The sequence below is a fragment of the Mus musculus genome, chromosome 9 (assembly GCF_000001635.26).
Source record: "Mus musculus strain C57BL/6J chromosome 9, GRCm38.p6 C57BL/6J".
NCBI classification, from domain to species: Eukaryota; Metazoa; Chordata; class Mammalia; order Rodentia; family Muridae; genus Mus; species Mus musculus.
The window spans coordinates 106,415,522-106,437,053 of NC_000075.6; the positions used below are offsets into that span (position 1 = coordinate 106,415,522).

At 50.1% G+C, this 21,532-nt stretch overlaps 2 protein-coding genes and 1 long non-coding RNA gene across 8 annotated transcripts in view; 1 reads left to right on the top strand and 2 right to left on the bottom strand.

Moving 5' to 3' along the window:
* Gm33616 overlaps positions 1-5,983 on the bottom strand; it is a 32,233-nt gene extending 26,250 nt beyond the window's left edge. The window contains exons 1-2 of one of the 2 annotated variants that reach the window (XR_001779299.2): positions 5,765-5,983; positions 2,259-2,416 (exon numbers count right to left, since the gene is read on the bottom strand). This is a non-coding gene — a long non-coding RNA (predicted gene, 33616). Of the gene's footprint in view, positions 1-2,258; positions 2,417-2,757; positions 2,830-5,764 lie in introns of those variants that run through there. The other variant, XR_379814.4, reaches the window with a different exon arrangement.
* Positions 5,984-13,367: 7,384 nt separating this feature from the next.
* On the top strand, positions 13,368-16,047 carry Rpl29 (ribosomal protein L29). Of its 4 annotated transcripts, none has more exons than XM_006511660.4 (4): positions 13,368-14,292; positions 14,449-14,493; positions 14,787-14,851; positions 15,548-16,047. In XM_006511660.4, the coding sequence occupies exons 2-4, from the start codon at positions 14,457-14,459 to the stop codon at positions 15,926-15,928; spliced, it is 483 nt and encodes a 160-aa protein (XP_006511723.1). In that variant the 5' UTR covers positions 13,368-14,292; positions 14,449-14,456; the 3' UTR covers positions 15,929-16,047. The 4 variants fall into 4 exon arrangements, with proteins under 4 accessions (XP_006511723.1, NP_033108.1, NP_001311462.1 ...); NM_009082.3 differs by having other exon boundaries at positions 13,890-14,118; NM_001324533.1 differs by having other exon boundaries at positions 13,890-14,055.
* A 1,412-nt stretch (positions 16,048-17,459) lies between these two features.
* The window catches only part of Acy1 (aminoacylase 1), a 5,256-nt gene continuing 1,183 nt past the window's right edge, over positions 17,460-21,532 (bottom strand). For both annotated transcript variants that reach the window (NM_001276442.1, NM_025371.3), the window contains exons 3-15: positions 21,368-21,432; positions 21,175-21,279; positions 20,605-20,699; positions 20,263-20,339; positions 20,094-20,183; positions 19,947-20,003; positions 19,575-19,648; positions 19,444-19,493; positions 19,164-19,308; positions 19,009-19,077; positions 18,046-18,125; positions 17,841-17,901; positions 17,460-17,724 (exon numbers count right to left, since the gene is read on the bottom strand). In NM_001276442.1, coding sequence (NP_001263371.1) covers positions 17,560-17,724; positions 17,841-17,901; positions 18,046-18,125; positions 19,009-19,077; positions 19,164-19,308; positions 19,444-19,493; positions 19,575-19,648; positions 19,947-20,003; positions 20,094-20,183; positions 20,263-20,339; positions 20,605-20,699; positions 21,175-21,279; positions 21,368-21,432 — 1,133 coding nt within the window. In that variant the 3' untranslated portion in view covers positions 17,460-17,559. The remainder of the gene's footprint in view (positions 17,725-17,840; positions 17,902-18,045; positions 18,126-19,008; positions 19,078-19,163; positions 19,309-19,443; positions 19,494-19,574; positions 19,649-19,946; positions 20,004-20,093; positions 20,184-20,262; positions 20,340-20,604; positions 20,700-21,174; positions 21,280-21,367; positions 21,433-21,532) is intronic.

A 21,532-nucleotide genomic window follows, 5' to 3' on the forward strand; every position in this document is an offset into this window, starting at 1 on the left:
GCCCTGCTTTTCTTCCCTTGTATTTTATCTTCCCATCTGACACCGGCACCCCCAGACATAGGGTTCCGGTCCACCTACCAGCCTGATGTTCTAGGCTGCATCTGGACCTACTCAGAGTAAGTGCACAAGAGAATGGCTCAATGAGACATCCAGCTAGAGTGTAGACTATCAGGTATCTATTGGGTTTGAGAAAGAGGCTCAAAGAATTGAGCACTTGATTCCCAGTTGGTGGCACTGTTAGCGGGAGGGGTGGGGGAGAGCTAATACAGCCTTCATGGAGGCTTTGAGAGTAAAGATGTGATAGCTCAGGTTCCTGCCCCTGCCACCATGCCTACCACTTGAATCCACGCCTCACCACCATGACGGAGTCTTATCCCTCTGGAATTGTAAGCCCCTAAACTTCTTCCTTCTGTAGGTTGTCTTGGTCACAGTGTTTCATCCCGGCAACAGAGAACAGCAACTCAGCTGGGTGGTGGAACATGCCTTTAATCCCAGCATTCAGGAGGCAGGCAGATCTTTGAACTGGAGGCCAACCTGGTCTACAAAAGAGAGTTCCAGGACAGCCAGGGCTGTTACAGAGAGAAACTCTGTCTCAGAGGACTGACAGACAGACAGATAGGCAGGAAGACCGAAAAGTAACTAGTCCCAGCAACTAAAAATAAGGGTCTGGAGTTGGACCTCCTTGGGAAGGTGACGGAGAACTGTGTATGGGCTCAGTCCTCAGAACCAACTTCCTTCTGTGGGACTTGGTACTCAGGTGAAGGAGGCCAATTAACTATGTGTCTGTCCCTTGTTTATCTGTTTCAATGTAACAGGATTAAGGTAAACAACACCACCAAGGGGCAATGGAGAATAACTGTAAGGAACACTTGTGATCTACTCCAGACCTAAATAAAGGCGTGAACCCACTTTGCGGGTGCACAGACTCTCTGAGGTCTAGGACTGGCTCTGTCTTGCTCACATCCCTGTCTCCCATCCATGTGTGGGAGCTTCCTCGCGTGCTTCCTTCACTCAACCCTGCTTCTCCCAGAGTGTCACAAGTCACCATTTGTCACTTCCTGGCCCTTTAACAGTCCTATCATGTTGATATCAAACCCTCAAACTATATCATTTAGTTTTGTTTGGGGCTTTGAACTGAATGTAACTAACCCCTTGCAAATTGCTTGCCTTATCCCCATTAATATGGTTTGGAAGCCTGGAGGTAGTGGTGCACGCCTTTAAACCCAGCACTCAAAGTCAGAGGCAGGCAGATCTCTTTGAGTTCAGGGCCAGCCTGTTCTACAGAGAGAGTTCTGGGACAGCCAGGGCTACACAGAGAAACCCTAGCTGGATAAATAAATAAATAAATAAATAAATAAATAAATAAATAAATAAAGGTTTAGGATTCACGGCTTCGCTCCTGCGGCTAGGGGAGCTGCAGTTGATTTCTCAGTTCTGTCACTGCTATTCCTGGAGTTCTTAGTTTCTGCTTAGGAACAGAGCTGCTAAAAATGTCCCCAGAGCTGGGCTGCGTTCTTGTTCTTAGAGTTATCACTGGTAGTGTTCCCGTGAAGGTAGATACACTTTTTCTCTTCCTTTCCCTGGCCCCCTGGCCCCTGGTGTGTACCAACAGGTCCTAGCCATGCCACCGGGCTCTTGTAAACTCAAGGCAGCCAAGGGTGAGTCCTGGAGGGGGTCAAGGGGGGTTGGAGGCACAGATGCAGGGAATGTCTCACATCAGAGCCCATTGCTCCACCTCCAGTGCTCCACACACATCAGATTCTGCTGGCCCAAAGTTCAGAACAGGAAGAGAGAGTAAAAGGAGATCTGATGCCAGGAGGATCTGGCTTCAGATGTCCAGCCGGCCATCAGGTTAGGTGAGGTCCTCCTCACGACTTCAGTGTCCTCATGAAGGGAGGACAGAAAACCTCAGTACTATCCCCTCAGGGACGTTAGGGAGCACCCAAGGGTGCTCCATGGAGGCTAGTTAGGATGTTGATTTCCCTGCTCCTGCTTCAACATCTTCATTCCAGTCTACCCTGGAGTGCTTCAGTGCCCCACCCCCTTTCCAGGTGACTACCAGGTTGCCCTCTTGCTGAGTTGCCTTGGGGCTTGCCTTCAGGCCAGCTGTGTTCCCTCTCCCTGATGTGTCCCAGTGGCCCTGGTATATGGAGCTGGGGATGGCTCTGATAACATCATTGCAGGTAGTGGAGTCTCTGTGCCTACCTTATACCACACATGTCCCAGTCTTCAGACACCACTGTCTACCCTCTACAAACCTGTGGGTTCCCCAGCCGTTTTCCAGAGGACTCCAGCTCTGAAGGGTGGTCACAGGGTAGCCCCTTCAACTGGCAGAAGAGCCTGACGCACTATAGACAGGTGAGACAATGGCTTGCACAGTGGGGACGGAGTCCGCCGCTTGGTTTCATAGTCGCACCTAATTTTCAGACAAGGATGCTGGGGTTCAGTGTCTCACACAAGGAACTTAAGTCCAGATGCAGGCCTCTGCCTGATGCCTGGTAGACCTGCATTCCAGGCAAAAAGCCAGAGTGCATGGGGGGGTGGGGGGGGGGCTCTTGTCCAAACAGACTATGCAGTTGCAAAGAGTCCCCATGCCACACCTCAGCCAGGCCTGTCACCCCAATACAAATGAGCAGGGGTGATAGCTAACTGCCTCCAGCCCTATTCCAGAAGCCCAGCCCCCGAAGCGTAGGCCTGGAGGCTAGAGGGAAATGAGAAGGGACCCCGCTCCCTTCTGCAGACTGCACCCTTTCCCACCTGCCAGCACGCACTCTTCTCGGCTTCCTTTCAGGGAACCCCCTCCTGGCTGCTGCCACATTCCCTACAATGCCGCCCCCGCACCCCCTGGCCCCTCCTCTGCGCCAGGGTGGGAGCCGCAGCGATTCAAGTTATTTTTAGCCATACTGCCTCCTTCAGGAGATTCAAGTCAAGGGGAAGCCGCCCCCGCGCCTCCAGGAGCTGCTTGCGGAAAGCGACCGATTAAAACCAGTGCTGCGCGGGCTGGGTGCCAGGCGGGAGGCAGTCGGTGAGACAGTCCTCTCTCGCGCTGGCTCCCAGTGCTGCTGTGCGTTGCTAAGAGTGCCGGGGTCCCCATATGCCCTTTGTTGCCACCTCTCAGCCTCTGGCCTTCAGCCCAATCCACCGGTCCTCCTCCAGCCTCCACCCCAGCCCACACCCTTATCCCAAATCAAGAGGACTGGCAGTCTCTCCTCCCATCAGGGGAGATCTGGGGGTAGGGCAGAGGAGCCTATATTTTGCCTTGTCTGGGTTTCTGCTCCATCAATCTATCTATCCATCCATCCATCCATTCACCCATCCATTCCCCCACCTTCCTTCCTTCATTCCTTCCTCCTCTTCTTCCCTTTTTCTTCTCCCTCTCCTTCTTTTCTCTCTTCTCTTTTGCCCAGTCTGTATCAAACGTACTGATAGCCTAGATTCTGTGACTTCTGGTCTTTCCGTATCTCCTGAGCACAGTGGAGTTACAGGTACATAACACCATGTAGGGCTCAAGTCACCCTTTGTCTTTTGGGTGAACTATCAGAAAGGATGAGAAGGCGCTGACTCTGGCTGCCAGCTCCTGGTCTTGAAGAGTTACCAAGAGGCAGAGGCCAAAGTAACTGTCAAGCATAAGGGACAGGGATTAACCAGGGTTAGAGAGCACCCGTGTGAGCAAGTCACTGAGTCAGGGTCCTGAAGATGCTTGGAATGAGTTGATCCTGAGACCTCACCACAAGCCCCCACAGTGGGGTCAGATATTTGCTACTGGAGAAGGATGCTGGCAATGTGAGAGTGCATGAGAATGCATAGAATTTCCTAATGACAGGAATGGGGGGGAGGACATCTTGGGGATGAGAGGACTCTACATCTCCCAGCTGCCACTGCTGCCTTGGCTCGCTCTACCTGATTGCCATTTACAGAGAAGGCATCAACTTCCTTCCTCAAGCTGTCCTTAGAGTTCAAGCCCAGGAGAGTGTCCAGGAGTAGTTTGATGGGGGAGAAAAAGTTCAGTTCGCTTTCCTGAACTTCAGTCTTAATTGCATTATAGAATAATCAAAAAGTCCCAGTGAGTGTAGCAAGGTCCGATCATAACCATGCAAAGCTTCCCAGAGAAACACACACACACACACACACACACACACACACACACACACACACACTGCCAGCTTTCTAGAGTTTCAAAAATGCAGTAACGGATTGAAGAAGTCTGGATCAGCTGGGAGGACTGTAGGGAGCACCTGGCCTTTGTTCTGTCCACCCTGCTACGCCTTCCTCCCTCTGTCTGACTCCACAGACCTGCCTTTTCACAAGGGGGCTCCCAGGCCTCTTCTCCATCTCCTGCTCCCTCTCTGCCCGACCTCTCCACTCTGGGTGCCCTGTTCCACAGCCTCCAGCCACTTGGTGATGGTAGTAGTGCTTTGCCAGTCAGACATGAGTTTGGGACTTAAGCCTTACAAATCTGCCAGGTGGCACCTGAGGGTCCCTTTGTACCTACAGTGTCACAAGAATTTCCCCAGCTTGAGGCAAGTGGGAAGGTTTAGCATTCCCTGGATAGTTGGTTGAGTGTCCTACCCAGTGCTGGGATGGGAGTCCCAGCGCTCACTGCCACATCCCCTTTTTTAGGGGACACATGAGGAGTTCAGGGGCATCCCTGCAGATCTCCCGCTAATCAGCCTCTAGAACTACCTCCTTCCCTGTCTCATCTTCCCCACCTATAAGGCCTGTTTTTTTTTTAAATGTATATATACACACACACATATATATATATGTGTGTGTGTGTGTGTATGTGTATATATATATATATATATATGTATATATACATATACATATAAAATATATGCTATTGCTTTCTTCAGACACACCGGAAGAGGGCATAGGATCCCATTACAGATGGTTGTGTTGTGAGCCACCATGTGGTTGCTGGGAATTGAACTCAGGACATTTGGAAGACCAGCCAGTGCTCTTAGCTGCTGAGCTGTTGATCTTCAGGCCCCTGCTTCGGATCGGTTTCCTAAATTTGGCAAGGGAGGCTCCCGAGTCACAGCCTCAGGCAAGAGGGCTGGAGCTCAGAGAGTTGAAGCTTTTAGTCTTTGGGCCTTGATAGTCCCATCATCCATTCAGAGGAATTCTTTGAAAGGTCACATCATCCTGCCCTCTCTCCCCTTCCAAGAGCCTTCCAGATGATCCCCAGGGAGGGGAGGTCCAGGGAGGCAGTCAAAGCTTTAACCCCAGGGCTGCTTGGTGAACAGAGTCCTCCCTCTCCTACCCCCCCCCCGGGGGCCCCTCTTTAGCCTGGGCTAGGGAGGTGGATGGAGGGGGGGAGAAGATGAGATGGGAATCCAGACAAGAAGGGGTTACAGGAGAAAGGGGAACTGGAAGGGGGTTGTGGTTGTCAAGGCAACGGCATTGCTGGGGTCAGTGGAGGCTGCTGGGGAGGGAAAGGAGAGGGGTGTCCCTCTCAGCTTGCAGCTTCAGAGCTTCAGTCTTCCTGTCCTGACACTCTTTGTTTTAAAAAAAAAAAAAGAGTCGCCTTACCCTCCTTTTGTGTCTGGAGGTGGGAGAGGGGAGCCACTTCGGGGATTTGCCCTGTCTTGCTGAGCTCACCTCATCCATCCATTCCTCCCCTCCCGCCCTCCCCTCTGCTCAGTTTCTAACTCTGAGCGAGCTTGGTTCTCACCTGCCAGCCCATCTTCCCAGAGCAACAACCCAGCCCTGACTTGAGCTGGTGGGAGCCTGTCCCCCTCCCCCGGACACACATAACACATACCTCCTTTATGGGCCCGCTGAAGGTTGCAAGGAGAGTCGGAGCAGAAAAGCCACCCCTACTCCAGACTCCTGACATTCCAAGTAAATCATTGGTCAGAGAAGCCAGGGACTTTTATGTCACCTGGATGTCATTGGTATTCTTGCATGGCCTCAAGGAAAACAAACCCCTGGATCCTAGTGTGTACCTAGACCATAAGCTCTCCAGAAGGACCCTGTTTACCCCGCCGTGATGTGGGTGCCCAGGGCATCAGGTTGACCCCAGCCGCTGTGCTACATCTAGAGCCGACCCTCAGCCTCTAGCCTGGGTGCTGGACAGCTTCCTGCTCATTCAGTGTTGGGTGCTGCCAACCGAGGTTCAGTGAGGGGAAATGCTCTTCTAGCCCGTGGAAGTCAGAATTTAAACGTAAGTATTGAAGTCTGTCCCTTTAACCACTGGAAGACTTGGCTTTGGGAAACCTGAAAGTGGCCCAGAGCTGTGCCCAGCGCTGCCCAGGGATTGGCCTTTTCTTCTCCGGGGAAAGATATAGGAGTCGTTAGTCCAGGGTGATCGGAACCAACCTAAAGTCCTCAGGCTGTATCTGCAGATCTGTCTGTCAGAAGGGAATCTGCTGGCTGCTGGGTGGATGGGTGTGGGATCTTCCCAAGGGAGGGAGCAGAGCTGCCATTAGTTGGCCTGCTTGCCCGCTGCAGCTGAACTTCGTCTATGATCCCATACTGCCCCCTTGTGGACAATCTCACATTCCCCACGTGGAATACCTTAGTCCTAGAGGGGCAATCAACTTGGAGCTAAAGGTGGTCTGTTAGGACCTAGCAATATACTGGGCTACACCTCCCACTTCTACTGGAACTAACAGAGCCTGAACCTGGGATAATGTTTCACACAGCACATCTTTCCCCGAGAGACTTTGAAAACCCTTGGCAGGAAGTAAATTTAAGAGCTGTATTTTTTTAACCCTTCATTCCCTGTTGTTTTGTTTGCCTCCAGTCTTCATGACTGTTAGCATATCTCTTGTATTAGGGCACTCACTATATCTGTGAGCAGACAGTGGCTTGAAAACAATGGGAGTGGGGTGGGGTCAGGGTCTCTCCTACCCCAAGGTGACCTGGAATCCTTCATGCAGTCAAAGAGGACCTTGCATTTTTTCCCAATTTTTTATTAGGTATTTACTTCATTTACATTTCAAATGTTATCCTGAAAGCCCCCTATACCCTCCCCCCCCCATCCCTATCCATCCACTCCCACTTCTTGGTGTTTCCCCTGTACTTGGGCATATAAAGTTTGCAAGACCAAGGGGCCTCTCTTCTCAATGATGGCCGGACTAGGACATCTTCTGCTACATATGCAGCTAGAGACACAAGCTCTGGGGGTACTTGACAGCACACCTAAAAGCTCTAGAACAAAAGGAAGCAAATTCACTCAAGAGGAGTAGATGGCAGGAAAATAAGCAAACTCAGGGGAGAAATCAACCAAGAGGAAACAAAAAGAACTATTCAAAGAATCAACCAAACCAGGAGCTGGTTCTTTGAGAAAATCAACAAGATAGATAAACCCTTAGCCAGACTCACTAGAGGGCACAGGGACAGCATCCTAATTAGCAAAATCAGGAATGAAAAGGGAGACATAACAACAGATCCTGAAGAAATCCAAAACACCATCAGATCCTTCTACAAAAGGCTGTACTCAACAAAACTGGAAAGCCTGGATGAAATGGACAAATTTCTAGACAGATACCAGGTACCAAAGTTAAATCAGGATCAGATTAATGACCTAAACAGTCCTATATCCCCTAAAGAAATAGAAGCAGTCATTAATAATCTCCCAACCAAAAAAAAGACCTTGCATTTTTAAAATGTGTGCATTTAATTCTTCAACCTTATGTCAGGTCCCCACATACACACAGTACTATGAAACATGCTGCTAACATGTTACTTTGCTGAGCTGGCTCCTCTGAATCTCACTTAGATTGAGGTGTGGATCTGAAAAGGCCAAAGAAGGCTGGATGGTTTAGAAAGACGGCACGAGGAGGATTGTTCAGTCCGAGTTTGTCTTGGACTTGTTGCACCTTGCTTTAATCCCTCTCTGTCTTACGTCAAAGATGAGACAAACAGACCCCTGCGCTGCTGAGTTCAGCGTGAAGACTATATAGTTCAGAGAAAGGCAAGAGGCTCTTGTCAAGGACAAGACCTGACGCAGGCTGGAGTCAAGGCGAGAACCACTTCCTCAAAGGCAGTGCTGAGCAAGATGGCGCGCTCTTTAAAATCTCAGCCCTTGGGAGGCAGAGGCAGAGCTCTTGTGAGTTTGAGGTCAGTCTAGTCTAAATATTGAGTTCAAAGCCAGATGGGGCTACATAGACCCTGTCTCAAAAATACAAACAAGAGGGCTGGAGAGATGGTTAAGAGCACTGACTGCTCTTCCGAAGGTCCTGAGTTCAAATCCCAGCAACCACATGGTGGCTCACAACCATCCGTAATGAGATCTGACACCCTTTTCTGGTGCATCTGAAGACAGCTACAGTGTGCTTAGATATAATAATAAATAAATCTTTAAAAAAATACAAATAAACAAAAGAGGAAACCACAGAAGACACAGAGAGAATGGAAGGCCCTGGAGGAAGGGCAGTATTCTTCATTGCTGTCTCTGTGCCTGAAGCTCCTTCGGTATCTTAGAACAATTTACCGATGTATTTATATATTATAAATGGGAATAGAACTCTGCGGCCCCTGCATGTTCTAAGCCAGTGCTCTACCACTAACCTACACCATGCACTCCAGAATTGCCATGTGCATGTCTGGTACCTGCAGGAGTCAAGAGAGGTCATAGGATTCCCTGGAACTGGAATTACTGATGGTTGTAATGTCGGTGCTGGGAACAGGGTCTCTGCAAGAGCGGCAGGTGCCCTCTTTAACAGCTGAGCCAGCCCACCAGACCTGTTACAGAAAGTTTTCATGACAAAGATGTGGACACATTGTGACAAGATGTAACTTGTTGAATGACAAAAGGGTTCCCAGTAACATGTCCCTTATGAAGAAGATATACAGGAGTAGAGAATAAAAGAATAAACTGTTGTACTGTTGCTAGAAAGAAAACTATTCTTAGCTGGGCAGTGGTGGTGCACGCCTTTAATACCAGCACTTGGGAGGCAGAGGCAGGCAGATTTCTGAGTTCAAGGCCAGCTTGGTCTACAGAGTGAGTTCCAGGACAGCCAGGGCTACACAGAGAAACCCTGTCTTGAAAAAAAGAAAGAAAGAAAGAAAGAAAGAAAGAAAGAAAGAAAGAAAGAAAGAAAGAAAGAAAGAAAGAAAGAAAGAAAGATAAGATAATTTGGAGGTGTTGGTTCTCTCCTTTCACCACGGGATGTGGGGTTTGAACTCAGGTCGCTGGGCTTGTGCCGAGGGCTTTACCTGCCCATCTTAGCCTGGCCACTTTAAAGTCATCACAATTCCTGTGTTAAACTCCACCAAAACCTTTCATTTCTCCATTCCAACCTCTATTCTCACCATTTCTGGTGACAGTGGTTCCTGTTTGTGCTGGCTGTTTCTGAGTTCTTGATGTTCTGTTTGAAGAATTAAAGCCGAAGAGATGCTGGTCACCACCCTGGGCTTCTTTCTGTAGGCCCCAGAGTAGAAGTTGGTTGTTAGAAGTAGGATATAGGTTTTTTTTTTTTTTTTAAGATTTACTTATTTATGAGTACACCATAGCTGTCTTCAGATACACCAGAAGAGGGCATTAGATCCTGTTACAGATGGTTGCTGGGCATTGAACTCAGGACCTCTAGAAGAGCAATCAGTGCTCTTAATCACTGAGCCATCTCTCCAGCCCCTAGGTGCTTCTCTTTAAATATACTGATTAAAATAACAACAAACAATGCCGGGCGTGGTGGCGCATGCCTTTAATCCCAGCCCTCGGGAGGCAGAGGCAGGTGGATTTCTGAGTTCGAGGCCAGCCTGGTCTACAAAGTGAGTTCCAGGACAGTCAGGGCTGTACAGAGAAACCTTGTCTCGAAAAACCAAAACCAACCAGCCAAACAAACAAAGGGGCTGGACTTGGTGGTGCACACCTTTAATCCCAGCACTCAGAGTCAGAGGCAGACAGATCTCTGAGTTTAAGGCCACCCTGGTCTACAGGATGAGTTCCAGGACAGCCAGGGCTATACAGAGAAACCCTGTTTTGGTAAATCAAACCAAGCAAACAAGCAAACAAAACTGTTGAGGGACAGATGTGATGGCATTTACCTTTGATCCTAACACTGGGGAGGCAGACAGAGGTGGCTCTCTTGGGAACTTGAAGCTAGCCTGTTTTACATAATGAGTTCCAGGCATCCAGAACTACCTAAAGAAACTGCTTAAAGAAAAAAAAAATTAGTAAGAAGAAATAGTGTCTGGTACAAATGTTTAAAAGGATTGTGCCTTGGAGGCTAAGAATGTTAATTCAGTCAGTCTGGTGCCTAAATAGTATTCATGTCGTTCCCCAGTACTGCATAAAACCAGGGATGGTGGTCATCCTAAAATCTCAGCGCTTAGGAGGTGGAGGCAGGAGGATGAGAAATTCAAGGTCATTCTTAGCTACACAGAAAATTTGAGGCTAGCCTGGAACACATGAGGTCTCATCTCAAAATAAGTAAAATTGAAAAAGTACAAAATATATGGGGCCATGAGATGGTCACCATGCCTGACAAACTGAGTTCAAACCTAGATCCACAATGGTGCAGAGGAAAGAACTGACTCTGGCTAAATTACCCTCTGACGTCCCTATGTATAGACACACACACACACACACACTTTAAAAGTTAGATTGGTTGGAGAGATGGCTTGGTAGCTAAGAGCACTCAATGCTCTTGCAGAGGACCCATGTTCAATTCTCAGCATCCACATGCAGCTACGACCATCTGTAACTCCAGTCACAGAGGACCCAGTATCTTCTTTTGGTCTCCTTGGGAGCCAGGCATACACATAGTACTGGTACGAACATACGAGCAGGCAAAACACTCATATACGTAAACACAAATTTTTAAATAGCTATAAAAGGGACTCCTTCCCCCACCCCCGGCCTCACTGCTACATGGAATGTGAACTGTTGGGCAGAGAGGCAGAGGCCAACTGAGTTCCTGGGAAGCACCCACCGCTTACCTGATTTAGACCTCTTCCTCTCTGTCTGCCTCCGAGATTGACTTTAGGGCCTCCTGCATATTAGACAAACATGTACCATGCTACCACACAGTATATTACCACCATAACCTGTCCAGTCTTTTTTTAATTTATTTATTTATTTATTTATTTATTTATTTATTTATTTTGGTTTTTCAAGACAGGGTTTCTCTGTGTAGTCCTGGCTGTCCTGGAACTCACTTTGTAGACCAGGCTGGTCTTGACCTCAGAAATCCACCTGCCTCTGCCTCCCAAGTGCTGGGATTAAAGGCGTGTGCCACCACGCCCAGCGAGTCTTTAATTTTTTTAACTTTATTTTTTGTTTAATTAATTAATTTTTGTTTTTTTGAGATAGGGTTTCTCTGTGTAACCAGCCCTGGCTGTCCTGAACTTGATTTGTAGACCAGGTTGTCCTTGATCTCACCTGTCTCTGCCTCTCTAGTGCTGGGATTAAAGGTGTCCAACACTCCTGGCTTTTAAATTCTTTTTTTTTTTTTTGAGCAGACAATAACTTTATTGGATACAATTATTAAAAAGAAAAATGGGGGGCTGCAGAGATGGCTCAGCGGTTAAGAGCACTGACTGCTCTTCCAAAGGTCCTGAGTTCAATTCCCAGCAACCACATGGTGGCTCACAACCATCCATAATGAGATCTGACGCCCTCTTCACAAAGTACTTACATGTAATAATAAATAAATCTTAAAAAAAAAAAAAAGAAAAACAAAGCTGGGCAGTCGGGGTGCACGCCTTTAATCCCACCACTTGGGAGGCAGAGGCAGGAGGATTTCTGAGTTCGAGGCCAGTCTGGTCTACAGAGTGAGTTCCAGGACAGCCAGCAGTGCTATACAGAGAAACCCTGTCTCAAAAAACCAAAAACCAGAAACCAGAAAAGCTAAAGGTAACTATGGTCTGTAGGTGTTGATGCAGCTCTAAAGTGGTAGCTGTGTGCACGAATACATGTTTCTTTAAAAGGCTGCAGCGTGTCAGACTTAGTTTATTGTCGATGGAACATTCAGCCTGATTTAGTTGTCAGTTCTGTCTATTTACAACAGAAAAGGCAGATGTGTTCTTCCCATTTACCTCTGTGCTTTTTCTATGGAACCAGCTGCCGAGGTTTTCTCTGTGTAGCCCTGGCTGTCCTGGGACACACTCTGTAGACCAGGCTGGCCTCGAACTCAGAAATCCCCCTGCCTTTGCCTCCCAAGTGCTGGGATTAAAGGCATGTACCACCACTGCCCAGCGGCTTTTAAATTCTTAAAAATCACTATTTTTATGAGCCTGTATATGGGTGTTTAAGGCAGAGGACAACTGTCAGGAGTCTATCCTGTCCTTCCACAATTGGATCCGGGGTTTGAATTCATGTTTGAGCTACAATCATTCTTACCCACTGAACTATCTGCCCAGCACACTGTTTTTGCTGTTAGAGACAGGGTGTCACCCTGCCTGGCCTAGTCCTAGCTTTGTAGCTTAAGATGATCTTGAGTCCCTGATTCTCCTGCTTCTGTATAAAACTTAGGCCCTATACACTGAGTGGGTGGTGTGAGCTACCATGCCTTTCTGGAGATAGGGTCTTTCTACATAACCCTGGCTGTCCTAGAACTCACTACATAAACTAAAATCACAGAGGCTTGCCTGCCTCTGCCTCGTGAGTGCTGGGATATCCTGACATTATAAAAGTTTTTTGGAGCTGGGCAGTGGTGGTACACGCCTTTAATCCCAGCACTTGGGAGGCAGAGGCAGGGGGATTTCTGAGTTTGCGGCCAGCCTGGTCTACAGAGTGAGTCCCAGGACAATCAGGGCTACACAGAGAAAAACCCTATCTTGAAACAACAACAAAAAAAGCTTTTCGGAGACAAGGTCTACCTGAATTACTCAGGCATCTCAGACTTACAATTCTTCAGCCAGTAGCTGTGATTACAGGCCTGTTTTCACCTCTCTAGCATCATCTCACATCTAATATATGTGAAAAGAAACCACGAGGGCTGGTGAGATGGCTCAGCAGGTAAGAGCACCCAACTGGGGCTGGTGAGATGGCTCAGCAGGTAAGAGCACCCGACTGCTCTTCCGAAGGTCCAGAGTTCAAATCCCAGCAACCACATGGTGGCTCACAACCATCTGTAACAAGATCTGACGCCCTCTTCTGGAGTGTCTGAAGACAGCTACAGTGTACTTACATATAATAAACAAATAAATAAATAAATAAATAAATAAATAAATAAATAAATAAATAAATCTTAAAAAAAAAAGAGCACCCAACTGCTCTTCCGAAGGTCCTGAGTTCAAATCCTAGCAACCACATGATGGCTCACAATCATCCGTAAGGAGATCTGACTCCCTCTTCTGGAGTGTCTGAAGACAACAACACTGTACTTACATATAATAAATAAATAAATCTTAAAAAAAAAAAAAAAAAGAAACCACGAAACTGCCACTCTGGGGAACCAGCCCAGGCTGTTGGAGTAGACTTGGACTATCGTTGCCGCTTTTCTCTCTCTAATTTTCGGCACCCTAAATCCAGTCTATTCTTTTCCCTAGTACATTCTTCACTGTCTTCAGGCAGCCAGCGCCCTTGTGTGGCAGTCTGCATGAGTCTCATAGCTCTTCTCCTCTCCTCTGCCCTCTCCAGTGCATTCCACACAGGAGCCCGGTGAGCTGTTTAAGAACACAGATTCTTCGCTCCATTAACATTCATCCCTCAAAGGCCCCCTCGGCTTTCAGAGTCTTTGGAAGTCTAGCCCAAGAGCAAAGTAGGCACTGGAGGAAGAGAAGGAAGCAAACACGGGCTGGCCGCCGTCGTGGTCCATGCTAACACCACGCTCTTAACCCCAGTAGCAAAAGCCTGCTGTTGGAGGATGAACAGTTATAACCCAGTCTAGGCTACACAGCAAGAAAGACCCGCTCAAAAAATAGCGGGGAGGGGTTAAGCAAAGAAAGAAATCTGTGACGCTAAGAGGGCGTGGCCAGGCTCTAACCCCTCCCCTTTCTAGGCTTCAACTCTTTCCGGCCTTGGAACCTTTTTTCTCCGCCAGCAGTGAGGGAAGCTTTTCCGTTGGACTTTCCGGCGGTGTCGGCCCTATTTCCCGTGCTGCACTGCGGGCCTTTCTCTTTCTCTTCCGGTCTCCGGCGCTGCGGGAGCCGCGGGTTACCGTGAGTGTTGGCCTTACGGCATCCGATGACATCCGTGACTACAGGGCGGCGGCGGGTCGCGAGGCAGGCGACACGGGTGGCAGGAAGGACAGGGCGGGCAGCTGCTTGGCTATGGGGCATCGAGATTGCCGGGCGGGGGTGGTTCCCGGTCGTCCTCAAGGAACGGATGGCGGGGAAAGCCGCCCCGGGGCCGGCAAGCTCAGTCTCAGGACCGACCTCCTTGCTCGCGTTTGAGAGGTGGGGTCGCGTTTTGTGAGTGTTGCCAGGCTGGCGGGTGTCGTAAATCGGAAGCGTCTGCTGCAGCCTCTGGTTTCTTCATGTTACCCCAGCTCAGGGCGGCAGAGGTGTGCCGGTCTGGGGAAGCCCAGAACTGATCTCGTGGCTTTCTTGCAGGTGCAGACATGGCCAAGTCCAAGAACCACACCACACACAACCAGTGTAAGTTCCTTGGGCTCCGGCTGGCGACTGTACCCCAGCGAGGATTGGGTTAGGGTTGCTAGATCAGAGCTGGAGGGAGGGCAGGTCACCCTTCAGGTGAGCCTTGAAGATGATTGTGTGTTTAGCTACTTTGGAGATTACAAATTTGGGAGCCAGGAATCCGCTTAAAAAGCCCATAGTGCTTTCCACCCATCCTTAGTGTATTCTCAAAAGACTGCCAACCATGATGTTAGGTGGTCTTATTGGAAGATACCTCATTTTTTTTTGACCTGTAAATATTTGTTACCCTACAGCCCGCAAATGGCACAGAAATGGCATCAAGAAACCCCGGTCGCAAAGATACGAATCTCTTAAGGGGGTGAGTGATGACAGTGGGTCATAAACTATCCCTTGGCTCCAGGTCTACAGGGTAGGGCCTCTTGTAAGTCATGTCTCCTCCACCACCAGCGTGTGTGTTTCGAGCTAGGATTTCTCTGTGTAGTCCTGGTTGTTCTAGAACTCACTATGTAGACCAGGCTGGCTTCGAACTCTGAGCTCTAGGGATTGTGTTGCCTAGCTTCTCCTTGTCTCCCATGTCAGACTCAACAGAAAAGCCTTCCTTGACCTTCCCAGCCCCTGGTGTAATCTCCTGAGAACAGAACTGCTTCTCTTGCTCCGTGGAGCCTTGAGGGAGGGAGGGAGTCGTTCTGTATATTGGGTACCTCATGGTCTGCGTCTAAACGCAACTCTAGTTCTGTACATTTGATTGCACCCAGATAATAGACTGGGGATAACTGAGGCTGTACTAGGTCTGTTTGCTGCCTGCAACCACGCTCTCTGATGTGAATCTGATGGACTAGGCTTGGTATCTGACACTCAGCTGAGGTGGGGGGGTGCCCCTAGACAAGTCTCAGGAAACAGCTAGGTTTCCAGAAGTTCACACCCACACCCTCCAACCTTTTTGTGGTTAAGGTTAACTTACTGTTGTTTTTACAGTAACATATTTGTGACCAGGGACTTAAGGAAGTGAACCGGGCCTGTTATATGCTACCTCATACACCTTTTCTGTTCCCAGGTTGACCCCAAGTTCCTGAGGAACATGCGCTTTGCCAAGAAGCACAACAAGAAAGGCCTGAAGAAGATGCAGGCCAACAATGCAAAGGCAGTGAGTGCGCGCGCAGAGGCCATCAAGGCCCTGGTGAAGCCTCAGGCCATCAAGCCCAAGATGCCAAAAGGCCCCAAACTCAAGCGGCTGGCTTTCATCGCTCACCCCAAGCTTGGGAAGCGGATTCGAAGCTACATGGCCAAGGGTCAGAGGCTCTGCCAACCGAAGCCTAAGGTCCAAACCAAGGCAGGGGCCAAAGCTCCAGCTAAGGCCCAGGCTTCAGCTCCAGCTCAGGCTCCCAAAGGTGCTCAGGCCCCCAAAGGTGCCCAGGCCCCTGTGAAGGCCCCATAGAAAAGGCTCCTGCCAGTGTGAAGACAGACGGACTGCTGTGACACACCTCCCCACACACTATTTGCAGATGACCAGTGTCCTATGCTGTTCTTACAAATAAACTCAGGCAAGATCTGTTAGCTTGTGTCTGTTGTCATAGGTTGAGGGTGGAGTCGCTGCCCTCTGTGTGTGGGGCAAAAGTGCAGTCTTGGATGAAAGGGGTTGCAGCTATGGGAAAAATAGTCCTTTTAGGGATGGAAGGTTGGAGCCCTGAGGTGGGACCCTGGACTGTAAGAGAGGAGCTTAATGGTTGGCTGGGGGGGGGGGGTGAGGTATTAGCCTGCTCTGCTTGGTCAACTGAGGGGATGAAGGGTCCTGCTCTCCAGCCATGCTCTGGTCTGACAGGACTGCACCTGGCTAGGGGCCACTACTAGGTTATACTCGATCTGGGAAGGGAAGAGGACACCACTTTATTGTCCTGGTAGCATGCCATTGTTCTAGGTAGGGTACACACAGGCATATAGACCTTTAAAATCTTTCCCAGTGTTCTAGGTGGAGGTCAGGACAACTTGTGGACTGTCCTGGGGAATCAGGCTAGCTTGGCAAGTGAGCCCCTGCCAACTTCATGGCCTTGCATTGGCCCAGGCTGGCATTGAATCTTTTTTCTATGTTTGAGAGATGTATGGGTGTCATGATGGAGTGCAGGTTAGAGGACAGCTGGGATCGGGACTTGACTGGCCTCGACACTGGTAGTCTTCCTGGGTGCAAAGATTGCAGCAGTGAACCGCCATTCCCAGGGTCTGGTAAGGTCTTAGCATTCTGAGCAGCCAATAAATGACCGGTGTTTCTGGGCATTCTATAGAACAGTACAGGTTACCTTCAGGACTGGCCTTAGCCCAAGCCTGGGTCCTTTGGTTTCTCAAGGGGATGCCATAATGCCATGGGTTTAACCCATGATAGGGTGGCTCTGAGGTGGATGTTAGTGGTATTCTTGCTACACATGTATGAAAACTGATCACATGGCTAGGGAGGGCAAGAGGCAGCCTTGAGAAAAATAGTCCCTTAAGGGAGCTCTGATGAAGTGGGGAGCCATAGCTCTAGTGCAGAATGTTAGGGCCTTAGTGCAAGGTTCAATGTGTAGGCAGCGCAAAGCACCGGCCCCTTCCTGTGAGCTTTTGTCTACAACTAAGGTGTATATAAAGCTCTACCTTCCTTGTCTTGTGCCTAGGAAATTTAGCTCAGTATTCAGTTCCTGGAGCCCTGGAATTGATAGCACTGTTGGGAATGGCCTGGCCTATTTCTAGGAATCTGTGCACCACTTCTCCAGACCCTCAATATCCACTTGTGATGGGAGCAGTATTTGACCTTGCCGGTCAGGTCAGAAGTATGCTGGGTTTCTGACACAGGAGCTAGGGCCTCTGGCTGGGCACAGATGTGGTGTAGTACTACTGAATGAGGTGTCGTGCCAAGGTCTCCAAATCAGGCTCAGTTTTTCCATCTATGAAATGGAGATAAGTCCCCAGATAAATCTATTCCATGACTGTCCACAGTATTAAGAACATCCCATCCAATGCTGGCTTTATTACTGGGCAGGGGAAACAGATCCTTGGCAGTGGTAGGACTGAGAGTACAAGAGTTGGAAGCCCTGGGGCTCAGCTTTCACTAGGCAGGGTGGGCACACTAGCAAGTGCAGAGAGGAGGCCTGTATATATGTCAACCCCACGGAGAAATATATCCTCATGCAGCCGTTCATTATGGTCATGTAGCAGGACAGGTGTGCGGTTCATGGGCGAGAAGCCCAGAGCTGGGATCCCCACCTGCAGGGGTGATAAAACACTGTTAGGAGAAAGCCAACCTTCAGATCCCTGACTGCTCTGCCCTGCCCTGCCCTGCCCTGCCCTGCCCTGCCCTGCCCTGCAAGTGAGTAGCTCACCGCCCGGATAAAGCGGCTGTCAGTGGCAGCAGGAAAGATCTCTGGCTCCAGAGTGAGGTTCCTGAAGGGGAAGGGCCTGGTAAATGGGGAGGAAGGCAGGGGTGGGGGGACCTAGCCGGGTGCAGGATGGTGGGAAAGCTGGGAGACAACAGGAAGGAGAGGTTCTGAGATGTGGGCGATCGGGAGAGGGCTGGTCAGTGCTCACATTGCCTTGCAGGCTCCGCTGAAAGCTGCCCACCAGGGATCTGAATCATCCGTGGGTGTCATTCGAGGCTCTGTAAACTTCTGGAGAAGGGGAGGGATGACAAGGACCAGGACATGGGGCTCTGCCCATCACACAATGTGCCATGCTTGGCACAGGGCACACTCACCCACCTACCAGGCTTCCCGGTGGCCAGGACAGCCCCAGGTCCTCTTCCAGTCCTTCCAATGCCCTAGGTCTGGCTCTCTCCTCATTCTCATCTACTTCACTGTATCCTTCTGATCCTAGCCCCAACGCCTGCTGCGGGCCTCAGACCGGCAGAATACATATTCTCTGAATACAAGGTCCTACTTTCCTGGACCACATACATGCACAATCGCATAATCATATCACAGTCAATTTTCTTTCTTTCAAAACATGGCTTCTATCATAGCCCTAGCTGTCCCGGAACTCAGTATGTAGACCAGGCTAGCTTCAAACTCACAAGAGATCTGCCTCTGCCTCACAAGTGCTGGGATTAAAAGCATGAGCCACCACATCTTGCCTTTGTATTGCTTTCTAAGATAAGGTCTCAGCAGGCCTTGAGGTCACTCTGTGGCCAAGGCTGGCCTTGATCTCGTACCTCCACCTCTGCACACCGGCACATGCCACATTCCTCCTTTAGGAGGTGCTGGGGACCAACCAAGGACTTCATGCGTGCTACCAACTGAGCCACATTTCAGATGTCCTATCAAAGGATGCAAGCATCCCTCCTGCTCCATGCTGCAGCGAGCACGGTGCAAGACCCCTGTTTTCTCCCTTCCCATTCAAAATGGTCTCTATAGCTACTGCTTACTGGTAAATAAAACATCTCTTACAGCTAAGGAATCAGACAGCTGTATGCAGAGGTCCTACACAAGCCCAGACTTAGTAAGCCCACACTCCTGTTGCCCTGACACTTCATCATCACAGGTCCCAAGTCAATACCTGAGCAAACTCAAAGGTGACCCCCTCTCCTGCTTCCTGGCACCATCTCTGCAGCTGCTTCTCGAAGGCCTGAAGGAAGGGGTACGAGCTGAGGCTCTAGGACACAGGATGGAGAACCCCGGGCTCTCTCCCTCAAACCTGAGTGGAGGTGGCACCTTCATGTCTACATCTGGTGCCACTCGGAAGTCAAAGCTGGCACTCATAGTGGCAGGTACCACATTATAGGCCACGCCACCTTCAAGCTTGGTCAGATTCACCGAAGTCACGGCGCCTTCCTTCAGGTGAGGGTTCGCCTGCAGCCTGCATCAGTATTGGGGGGGGGGAGGGGGGGAGGCAGAGAGCAGGCGTTGCAGATAAAAGGAGGTAGCACAATCTATCTTGCACAGCGTTCCAGAGCCACCCCCTCACTCCACCCCCTTCCTCCGCTGCCTTTACCTCTGCCTTTCCTTCTCCCGGAATGCCAAGATGGAGCTTATAACCTTATGCTAAGAGAGTATGAGGTGAGGTGTAAGAGCGGCCCTGGGACAGAGCCTCCCGAATGCCCAGGCTCCCCATGGGCCACACACCAACTTCTCTGCAGCTGTATCCTCAATGAAGCGTGAGGCATGGCCTGGCTTCCCAGTGCTGGTAACCTGTACCCCTGGGAGGGAGAGAGTTATCGGCATGAGACATGCTCTGAACTCTGAGCCCATGGCCTAGAGCAGGAATCCTGGCAAAAGTGAAGAGCTTGCCCTCAGAACACAGGAAGGCAAAAAGACTGGATGCCTCTGGTGTCAACTTCCAAAAGACCCTGTGCTGTGAGGCGAAGCCACTGTGCAGCATGAGAAAGGGTAGCGCACAGTGGTGACTGGTGGCTTTGGTCAGCTGACCTGGGGGCCCCAGTATAGGAAAGGAGACAGCAAATAGCATGCATGCCTCTCCCCCAAACCCATACTCACACCAAGGACTCCGCTCACTATAAAAGACAGTAAAGGCATCCGTGGGGTTGGCCAGGCCTGAGGGAGAAAGTAGGGATACAGGGTGGTGTGACTCCACTTCCCCTCGCAGCCTCCCTATGTCTGGCAGAGGATGGCCAACCTGCTCACCCTCGTCCAGAACGAAGCCTGCCCGCAGAGCCTGGAACTCAGGCCTCTTCACAAACAACTCCATCCCCTTGTGACCTCCGACCTCCTCGTCTGTAAAAGTGTCAGGGGTGTGATATGAGATACCTCCCAACACACCTTTCTTCCCTGTTCTCAAAGATGCCACTCCTACCAGGCACAAAGGTCATGTGGATGGTCCTAGGGAATCGGTGGCCCTCGCTCTTCAGCCTCCTCACAGCTTCCAGGTACCTAAGGAAGCAGAGGCTAAGTGCTCAGGGTGTGCACGGTGTCATCTTGTGCCCTAGACACTCCCCTGTCATGTATTTCAGACTCCAGAAAACTCCCTGCGCCTTTTCTGAGCTGGTTTCTCCATTCATAAATCGTCATGGCAGCCATTTCTGCTTTAGATAGAAAGTCAAGATGACCCTGGCTTGGCTTAGGGTTTTTCAACACATCTCTGTGCTCTTGCTGAATCCAGAAGCCTAGCAGGGATCTGGGAATGGGGGATACTCACTGGATGCTGACACTCTTCATGTCCTGGGAGCCCCTAGCATAGATGTAGCCCTCGGAATCCTTGAAGGCCTCAAAGGGGTCGTGATGCCAATGTTCCTGGGGGGCAGAGGTGGGAAGTGAGGCCCGCCATAGAATTGAAATAATGAGAGAGACAGCAGGCTAGAAACCCCAGCTACCTGACTTCCAACCCCCCACCCCCCGCAATTTGGCTCCTGCTGTCACCCCTCTCTAGCACAGAACCCTCAATGGACAAAGGCTGCTTGAATGGAGCCATGCCATATGAATGTTAAGAGTTAGTGGTGGAGAAGCTGGACATAATGGCATACACCTTTAATCACAACACCAGGGAGGGAAGAGCAGCTGGATCTTTAAGGCTATCCTGGTCTACACAGTGAGTTCCAGGTTAGCCAGAGCTACATAGTGAGACCCTGTCTAGGGAAAACAAAACCAAACAAACCAAAAACAAACAAAACGAGAGTCAGTGGTGAGATCGGCACCATGGGTCCCTGGGGAATCCCGCCGGCTACACTGTGTCTATCCTCCAGGCCTGCGCGCATCCCTCCATACACACCTTGAAGACAGGTACCACATCTGTGTGGGAGTTTAGCAAGATGGAGGGGAGTGACGGGTTGGTGCCTGGCCAGGTCAGCACAGTGATCACAAAGCCAGGCACCACCTGCAGAGTCAGGACAGGAAGCAGTCAGCAGCAGGGGACAAAGTGTCCCCAACCCACGGCCCCACCCTGCTCAAGGCTCCAGGCTCACCTCTATTTTCTGACAGCTCAGACCCAGCTGGCGGGCTCTCTCCTCCAGGAAGGTGATGGCCCCTCCTGGAAACACAGAGAGCCTTCCTGCTGCTTTTGCTGGTACCCACCGGCCCAGGCAGCCCAGAGATGTATAGCTGTCTTCCCAACACAATTTCAAATCTCT